The following is a 10411-nucleotide window of genomic DNA, read 5'->3' on the forward strand; positions in this document are numbered from 1 at the left end:
GTTCTGAGCGATGCCAGACAGTCCCGCTTCTCCCGTTTGAGTCTGGGTCCCTAGAGACTCGCCCAGAACTGGAGCTCAGAGCCTGAGACGCCCTCCCAATTGAAAGCGACAACCGCGCCCTCAGCCGCCAGCCCGCTCCGCATGCACTCCGCACCTTAGCATCTCACTTCCGCACTGCGCCTCCTCTGAGTCTCAGTGTTTTTCTCTTTCCTCCTAGTTGTAGAATTTCTACTCAGCCAGCTTTCCTGTGGTTCTGGATGATGTCGTTTCATCTTTTAGCTGTATTTTTGAAGTGGTTGTTCAATGCAGCAAACTCTGGTGTTAGCCTATGCCACCATCTTGGTTTCTCCGCTTCTTCTTCTTCCTATTTTTTAATGCCTAGAAACAACTGTGTGTGATGCAAAGAATTCACTTTTCTGTAGTAGCACCAGTTGAGGACAAAGAGGACAAAGAGGTCCTCTTTCTCTCTGTGATACTTCATTGGTGAATATTTAAATACCACAGAGCAATCTGTTGCCGAATGCATGCTCGTTATGGAACCAATTGTAAATATTACATAAGAACCCCTCTGGTACAATAGTGAAATTACTTTTTGATTTTCTAGGGAGACTCAGAGAGAGTAATGATAATTACTGGACCAAACATGGGTGGAAAGAGCTCCTACATAAAACAAGTTGCACTCATTACTATCATGGCTCAGATTGGCTCCTATGTTCCTGCAGAGGAAGCGACCATTGGAATTGTGGATGGCATTTACACGAGGTAAAAGCATTACTTCTATTGAATGTGTTTCTGAAATAAATCAAGCCTACATGGTCACATGAATTTTTTTGTACATATTTAATGGACAGAGATGCTCTTAAAATATTTAGAAATTAGGAGCATAAAGAAATAATTTCATCATGAATATTAATACTAGGAAAGACGTAGGACCATTTTGTCCAATAGTTTTCAAGTTTTCTTTTAGTTACTGAATTCTTACTTTAAAGAAAATCTTATGTAGCAGATTATTATTTAAACAGATAAAAGCAGACCTGTGCTGCCTGGAGTGGAGGTGGAAGGCTTGGAGACTTGGCTGCCGGGCTCTGGAGAACACAGTCTGGAGACTATTGCAGTCTCCTGTTTTGTAGGTGGGAACTGAGAACAGACTGAATAGGGCACTGGCACAAGATAATTTCTCATATTCTTTTTACTCTAAGAACATTATCTGCAATTAACTAGGTCTTAACCCTCAATATAAAAGCCTAAATTTCATGCTTTATTTAGGAATATGGGTGAAATAGCTTGGTCTTACTAACTAGAATTCATAGTTTAATCTATTTATACAGATTTATAAATTTAGATTTGTGGTTTTACTTTTCAAATTTTTCAATTTAAGTATAGTTGGTATACAATATTATATTAGTTGTACTAGTGATTTGACATTTTTATCCTTTACAGTGTCATCACCCCACTAATTCTAGTAATCTGTCAGTTCAAACTTATCACACCATTATTATTAAAAGAAAACTTTTTTCAATTACAGTTGACATTCAATACTATATCAGTTTCAGGTGTACAGCATAGTAGTTAGATATTAGATTTATTAGTTCTTAAAGTATTATTTATACTTATTACATTTTGAGAAAAAAGTGAATATAGTTCATAGTGTAAGTCAAGCTATGCATATAGAGTTTTTGATTTACTGCCCAGCTTCATATTTATTTAATATTTGACTGTGGAATCACATCAGAATATATTACATGCTAATATTGACATACTTGAGTAGCCATTAAAATACTTTAAAGCTTGTTTTTTTATCTGAGAGTGAACAAAGCAAAGCAACCTAAAATTTGTGTGATGCCATATCATCAAACAGAGGTTATTTTGATCTCCACATATTTGTAAATTAACTCAACATGAGAAATTTAAAGACTCCACCCTACTAAAGAAATAAAGTATTGCCAATAAAACTGAACCCTTAGCCTCCCTAATCCTGTCCCCCTCTACTCCATCCCAAATAACTGCCCTTCTTGACTCTGGTTTTCATCCCATGAATGTCTCTATATTTTTACTATGTAGGTATATTTTTTGAAACAACGCATATAATTATTTGATATGTTTTTAAATTTTATATGTACCATATCACACCATGTATTCTTCTGCAAGTGACTTTCCCCACCCCACAATATTGTATTTGTGAAATTCACCTATATGGATACATAAAATTCTCGTCCACTCAATATTCTCTCTAATGGTGATATTCCATTATATACATATACCATAATTTATTTTTCTTGATTGATATTTAACATGATTCAAATTAGTTGCAAGTACAGTGTTACAAACATCTCCTAGTGCACATAAACGAGTTTTCTGAATCTAGGTTTTATCCAGGCACAGGACTGTGAAGTATAAAAAAATGTGCATCTTGCTTGTCCTTCAAAGAGGCTGGGCCAATTTAGAATCCCACCAGCCGTGTGTAAATTTGTCCTGATGCTTTAAAATTAAATTAGAGTAAGACATACCTATTTGATGATGTTTCTTTATTTTCTCCAAAATTTCTCATAAAGATGTTTTTATTTCACTTATTTAATACCTTTTCTAGGCAGTGCGCCACACAAATCACTTTGTGTTAATGCTAAGGAAGTTTTCTCTGCATGTGCAGGCCGTGCCTGTTTACAGAGATTTAAAGTGGCTCATGGCTTCCCTGACAAACTGCCAGGCCTCCTGTTATCACCAGTGGTTGCTTCATCTTTAATTCCTTTTTGTCTTGACTGCCAAGAAGGCAGGAGCTAAATTCAAGGCTCAGGTGTAGAAGCAAATTTGTGTTAGTTGTTCCCTTCTCTTCTTACACGGGATATGTCTCCAGCATGATTCTTAGCACAGCTGCATCAGAATCAGAGATGCTTGTATAATGCTACTTCCTAAGACTTATCACAGACCCATTACATTGGAATCTCCAGTGTGAGATCCGAAAATTAGCATTTTAAAAGCTCGTGCTAAATTTGCTGTCTTAAATTTAAGAATCTACTGTATGGTTTGTAGTCCTAGTTCCACATTCATTGTAATTCTTCCACTATAATATATTGTTATTCTATTATCACTTCAAATCCTTTTTGTGCCCCATGGAGAAAAAAAAAAACACATTAACAAACATTTTATATGCATAAAATCTGGCTCCAAACTTTATTTTAAAATTGGTTAGTTTGTATTATTAATTGGACATTTACAACACTGTGTTTAAATTCATGCATTCATAAATATGCATTGAGTGCCTACTATTTGCGTGCACTGTGCTATAAGAAGTCTAAATAAACATGTGGAAAGCTGTAAACAAAAAATAAAAATTTAGGAATTTTTATTTTTCCCCTGAATGTTGTAACCTCATATGAACCTTTTCCTGAATAAGAAGCATGTATTTTAAAGTAAAATTTTGGCAAACATGCACACTGGGCTCTAATTGGTATATTTATATCAGTGTATTGTCATATATGTACTCATCAGTGACCTATTTCTAGACACACATTTCTAAGGATCATTACCATCTTTGATTACATTACTGAAAAATGATCTGTTGTTTATTATCCTGATAAACGCAAATTTAAACCTAATTCTACTTTTTAGACTCAGTAATTAAGTTTTAGAAAGACAATGAATTACTGATTTTGGTTTAAAAAAAAAGCAAAAACAATTGGCTCCTCTCAGCATAATTTATTTCTATTTATGTCAATTAAATGTTGGTACAAAAGGGTTTTGATATTAAGTGGTCCCTGGTTAATAATTTTCATGCCATACTGCCCATGTAAACTCTCTCTTATGGCACCCAGCTTCCAGCTTCAGGAATGCTGTGTACTCAGAATGGCACCAGTGTGTTTATTTTGAGAGGAAATGGGAAGGTAATAGGCATTCAGGTGCTTAAATTATTTTAAATGGTTGCCTTTGTGTGGATAACTGGTTTGTTTGCCCAATTTAGTTTAATTCAGCAAATACTGACTGAGCACCTACTGCAGAGTATTTGTACTCCGCTAAAGAACACATGTATCTTCTGGACAGGTAGAAACACCTTGAATCAGTGCATTCTTCTAGCATTCTTCTACTTAGTAGTAAATACCAGCACTAAAAACCACATGGTAAATGATTTTTTACTAAATGAGAGGGCTGTTATTAATTTTATTGGCATCAAAAATGTTAATCATGAATGTCTCTGTGCTTTACTTAGCTCCTGTCATCATGTCGTAGCCAATAGGAAATACCTCACTTCATCTTTTTGATGGGAAGTGGTTATATGAACTTAATGCCTCATAACCATTTGTGTGTTTGGTTTGGTTGGATTTTAAGTGCAGATCCTAGGCAGGTCCCCTCAGTGCAGATCCCCTGGAGATACTATTGTGATTGGTATGATGAAGGGGACCCTTGGACTCTGTATTCAAAACCTAAATCGGAAACATATCCAGATTTAGAAGCCATTGTTCAATTTTAATTCTTGACATTTTACAGAAGGAAAAACAGAATCCGAAAAATTGTGATTTGCTTGAGGTCATAATGTGAAGTTCAATTGTAAGGATGCATCTTTAGGTTGCGTTGGGTTCCCTTCTATTGATCTTATTGATTACTCTGTTATCCTTCCTTTGATGGCCTTAATTATTTGTAGTTTTCACAGATATAGTTAAAGCTGGTAAAGAGCATTTGCTCTGTTAATTATTTTTCTTTGAAATTCTCGGGCCTTTCCCGCAGAGGGGACTAAGAATCATTTGCCCCGTCAGTACATTATGGGTGTCCTTTGATAGGAAAACACCTGTGTCTTTCATAAATGGTCTGCATATGCTTTGTAGATGGTCCAGTGAACATGGTTTCTCGTGAGCCAATACAAGTTTGGCATTTTGCTGGATTGCTGTCTTGATTCTCAGTAATATTTAAACTGAAATTGAAAGATTGCTGCAGTGGTTTTTGCTTGACTATATTTGCAGTTCAGTGTTGGAGCTTTTGTAAATTGACTATATAGTATAGTGTGATCTGATTGCATCTCTAACTGGAAACAGTTATACCAGCGAATGGAAGCTTTTTCTTGTCTATTATAATTTCATTGCTGCTAATAAAGTATTTTTGATATTGGTGAAAGAAAGCTATTTATTTAACCGGGTAATTACTTTGTCTCAATGTAATGATACAAAAGATTATAAAGTGTTTTTAAATGTATCTGTGATTTTTAAAAATAACATTTGTTTTTCTAATTTCATTGTAATGCATGCTCATTGTGCAAAATTTAAAACTGTAGAAAAGCTTGAAAAGGAAAAAAAAATCACCTGTAATTTTACCACCTGAAAATCATTGTTGTTTAGGTATATGGCCTTAAAAAATGCACACATATAGTGATAAATCATTTGTGATTTCATTCCTTTTCTGGGTTAATGCTTCATTAAATGCATTACAGATCTATTTTATATTTTTATGCCTTTTAAATACCATACAGTATCATATCTTTTAATAATTGCTATTTTTTTTTTGCAGCTTTTCTCTTCTTGGACTTTAAACCCCCAAGAAATATTAATACTTATACTGCACAGAATTCTGCAGTTTTTTTAGCAAAGTGAAATTGAATATTTTCAATTTCAAAAAGAAGACAAAACAAGCTGACACAAAAATCCTCCTATAAAGCACTTAGAGGACAAATAGGGTATAATTCCACTTATATGAGGAACCTAAAATACACAAATTCATAGAGACAGAAAGACGTTTTTTCTTTATTTTATTTGAAAAATCATTATTCAGGTTTAGTAGCTGCAGAAACATTCCCCAAAATTGTAGTTGAGTTGTAGCAACCAGGGGCTAAGGGAGGAAAGAATGTGGAATTATCTTTTTAATGGGTACAGAGTTTCTGTTTTGCAATGATGAAAAAGTTCTGCTAGTGGATAGTGGTGATGACTATACCACATTGTGAATGTGCTTCATACCACTGAATTACACACCTAAAAACGGTAAATTTTATTTATTTATATTTAAAAAAATCACCATTATTTTAAAAGCACTTAAAGTTTATCAAAACTCATGTTAGCATTTTTCTTGCATAGGCCCAGGGATTGTGATTTGAAGGGACAGAGCCTCACCCCATTTGCTATAATTTAGCAGCGTCTAAAATGTTATCTCAGAATATCAAGATTTCATAAAAACAAACTCCTCTTGAAATTTTCATGAAAATTTCTTTATTTTAGAAACTAATTCAAAAAAGTAATAATTTATTTCCTCTATTAATGCTTTATTAAAGTTTGTTGACCTATATAAGGGTTATAGGCAAGAAGGGAATAGGGGGATTAGAAAGATTAGTCAGCCGCCACTCCTAAAAATATCAGAGTGTGTTTTTTTTTCTTAATCACATAACATAACCTATTGATTCAGAGCAAACTAACTCTAAGATGAAATGTAGAGAATGCATTTTCACTACATTTTAATATAAAGACAGAATGATAATAACATGTTCTGGAATTCTTTTAAATCTCTAATATATTTTAACACTTGAAAAATTTCAGAATCATTGTTCTGTAATATGTATCACAAATGCTTGTTGAGTTAATAAGAAATTACAAACTTTTTATTAATTAATTTATACCCTACCTTGCTCCAGAAACTTATTTTAGGCAGCTTACTGGGATATATACAATAGAGTGAGATACTATATGAGTAATATAGTCTCCAGAGACATTGGATCAGAGAAATAAGGATAGAAATGTAAGATAAAGTCAGGGTTGCTATTTGGTAATATAAATGTTATACAGTTGTTTCCTAGTAGCAAAGATGAAAAGGAAGATGTGTTTAAATGATAAAATTCTGTGTCCATCTGAATCATATAAAGTCATTATATTTTTGAAATTTATTGTAAAAATAAACACACTATATATTTCCTAAGAGAAGTTAACAGAAAAATATTTTTACCTGTGGAGAACAGTTCCCCCAGTTACAAACGCATATTTCCCCAGGGGCTTTGGTGACTGGCTAATGAGCCAGCATTTCTTCAGCATCTCCTGGCAGCATTTCCACTTTATCATCAGGTGCAGTGGAAAAATAGAATTGTAATAGAAAATGTGTTGGCTCCAAATGCAGTGGCTTTCAAACTGATCTCTACAGGTTTTTAAGAGTCCCACAGATGGGGAAAAGGGCCTAATAGTGCTAGGTTTTTAACTAAATCAGTATGCCTTTGATCTCATCTGCAGAGTGAATTCCTTTGTAAAATTTCATTTGAGCAAAGGGTTTAACAAGCTAAAAAGATATTTGAAAGCCACTGGCCTAATAGTAAGGTTGGAACCATTGATTAAGAAATATACATCTAAGATCCTGTGACATCTGGTCTGGCCTCCTAGAGACCCAAGACCTATAATACCACGAGACACATCGATACATAAAGTCACCCACCTGCCTGGCTAGAAATTAAATTTCATCTATACTGCTTGGTGTGTTTATGGTTTCTATTTTTGCATTAAAATTTTAAATCCGCCCTAACCGGTTTGGCTCAGTGGATAGAGCGTCGGCCTGTGGACGACCCAGGTTCGATTCCAGTCAAGGGCATGTACCTTGGTTGCGGGCACATCCCCAGTGGGGAGTGTGCAGGAGGCAGCTGATCGTTGTTTCTCTCTCATGGATGTTTCTAACTCTCTATCCCTCTCCCTTCCTCTCTGTAAAAAACCAATAAAATATATTTTAAAATTTTAAATCCATATAATGTTTTTAAAAATATAGTTTGGTTAGGGATACATCTTTTTATTTTTTTTCTGAATTAACCAATTAGCTAGCATCTTTTTCTTTCATTCATCCTTTCTCTCTGATTTGAAATCTGACCTTTGAATATCTTTCCCAATAGCATTCTCCAATCCCTGATATTGCCAGTGAGACCACTCTGTCACTATAGGGTTTCCAGAGAGCACTTAAATGCAGCACTTAAACTATTGCATTGAAATCCTGTTCAGTATTTGCTTGTTATTCTAATTCTTGAAAATCATAAACCCCCTAAAATATTTGCCTTACCAGAGCTATTTTATTATCAGCCAGGTATTTGTTCTTTTTTTTTTGTCAGCTCACAACCAGTCAGTGTTAAATAGGGGTCAAACATGATTCTGAAGAATTCAGAGTGGTTGTAGAGGTGGGCAAGTTTAATTTCGCTTTGTGGTAGGGGAAATATTAGTAAACATTGAAAATTGAGGAGTAAATAACAGTATTTGAACTTTGAAAAAGTTAGAATGTTCCTAAAGCTAGCAACATTCCATAAATTGAGAAGTTACTGATTTTAAAATGGATAAAGTTGACAGCAATGCTGGTTAAACCGTATCAACTCCGTCATAGATGCTGTAATTAATTGCATGTTCTAAATGTCACTGGTTCCTAAGGCTCCATGATCTGTGGGGATATTCACTTCCTCTCCTTTGCCCTGTACAGGGCTCTAGCCACAGGATGGTGAGGGCTCGGTTTCTTCAGAAATAAAAGTTACATTATGCTTCTGTAGGTCCCATGTGAACTGTTATAACAAAACTATGAAGGCATTTTGCTGAGAAAATAGTTACCAGAATTCACAAAGTTGGCTAGCATGTTGAAAATCTGAATTCTAGGTTTTCTATCACCTGCATGACCTTGAGTGAGTGCTACCTAATTATTCCTTTCTTTTCCAGGTTCTTTTTGTACTAAATCGGTGTTTTTCCAAATGTGCTCTATAGACCAAACGTGTTCTGTCATCACAAGGTGCCCTGGGAGATGGTGTAGGCTGTAGGGGTTCATGGTTAAATGTTAGAGAAAAGCTGTGGACTAGATCCTCCTCTAGGAAATGCAGCGTGTGGCAGGATATCCAAGGATCCAAGAAGTCTTACAGAAAAGAAACCCTTACATCTTTTGGACCCGTTTCTTGACATCTCTGAGAACTGTATTTCATAAAGTCAAACCTCTATTAGGTGTCTGAGGTTACTAAACCTCCATAATTCTAGCTTCAGTAAAAAAGTTTTATCTTAAGTAAGTTACTTCAACATGGTACTTTAATTTGAAATATCAAGGCAACTCTGGAAAAAGCCTTTAATTGTACAGTATCCTAGTACTTGTGGGTTTTGAACACAGTGGCGTAGAGAAGCTCTGTTTTCCCCTGTGAGGACCAAAACCGTGGTTTGAAATGAATGGTCAGAAAAGGGCAGAGTCAGAAGTTTCCCTTCTCTGCAGGAGCTCTGCCCAGCACTAATTCTTCTATCCAGGATGTTTCTACCAGGGGCAGTGTGATGCTGGGCCTTCTATATCCAACGTGTTTTCTTTTTGTTTAATGTAATTTCAGCTTTTATTGGCTCAAAGTGTATGGAACCCTAAGGATCTTTTTTATTTATTGTTCAGAAAATAATGCCTCATTTACTAATAAAGTTCAGAGGAAAATCTGTCTTCATCTTATGTGTAGGATGGGAGCTGCAGATAATATATATAAAGGACAAAGTACATTTATGGAAGAACTAACTGACACAGCAGAAATAATAAGAAAAGCCACATCACAGTCCTTGGTTATCATGGATGAATTAGGAAGAGGGACGAGCACCCACGATGGAATTGCCATAGCTTATGCTACACTTGAGTATTTTATTAGAGATGTAAGTATCTTACATATTTTTTGTACATAAATGGTATATACTATACAAATTATTTTTCTGACTTCAGTTTCTGAATATTCAAAATCGTCTTTGTTACAGCAATTGATTATTCGAATGCTATACATTGAGCTCAGATAGGTTGGCCCTAAATAGTGTTTGTAATAGTGTTTGATGTGCCTCCCTGGCAGTATTTCCCCCCGAGAGCTATATCTTATTATTCGTGGCAAGTTCTATACCGAGAGCAGGAACCACCCACCTGATCCTTGAGAAAGAACAAAAAGAAGATAGTGCCATTTTTACCCTGTGACTTACTTTTTGCAACAATAGCCTAAAAGATCTTGATGTAAGATCTTTGCTTTCATTTCTGTGTCTTCTGTTTCAGTAACCTCCCTCCTACGCCGCATATCCGTTTTCGGATTGCATTTCTAAGCATCTCAGTATGAAATTTCGATAGTGTCAAACTTTTAATCCGTCATCTCCCTCAAACTCTCACCTTTTATTTACTCTCTGTCCTGGTTCATTTTGGTCTCTCCCTTTCTCTCCCTCCCTTTCTGTCTGTCACTTGCCCCTGAGCCTTGAGTGTATCTTTTTCTATTTTGTTTTCTGCTTTTTTACTCTTTTGTCTCTGTGTCTTCCATTTCTTTCCCTCTTTCTTAAGTAGGCAATAGAAGCATATTTTTAAAATCTTTTCTTTTTATTGTTGACACTAGAGGCCCAGTGCATGAATTTGTGTACGGGTGGGGGCCGGGCCTGTTGTGAGGAGATGGCAGGAGGTTGGCCGACTGGCCCATCAGGGGCAGGGGGAGGGGTTGTGGGGTGGGGATGGCCGA

At 35.6% G+C, this 10411-nt stretch overlaps 1 protein-coding gene across 1 annotated transcript in view; it reads left to right on the top strand.

The window, feature by feature from the left end:
* Positions 1 to 10411, top strand: part of MSH3 (mutS homolog 3) — a gene marked incomplete at its 5' end in the record, with an annotated part of 124600 nt that overhangs the window by 101862 nt on the left and 12327 nt on the right. The window contains 2 exons of the mRNA XM_006775579.2: positions 605 to 762; positions 9395 to 9581. Of these exons, the coding sequence (XP_006775642.1) occupies positions 605 to 762; positions 9395 to 9581 (345 nt within the window). The remainder of the gene's footprint in view (positions 1 to 604; positions 763 to 9394; positions 9582 to 10411) is intronic.

The sequence above is a fragment of the Myotis davidii genome, unplaced genomic scaffold (assembly GCF_000327345.1).
Source record: "Myotis davidii unplaced genomic scaffold, ASM32734v1 scaffold44, whole genome shotgun sequence".
Lineage (NCBI taxonomy): Eukaryota > Metazoa > Chordata > Mammalia > Chiroptera > Vespertilionidae > Myotis > Myotis davidii.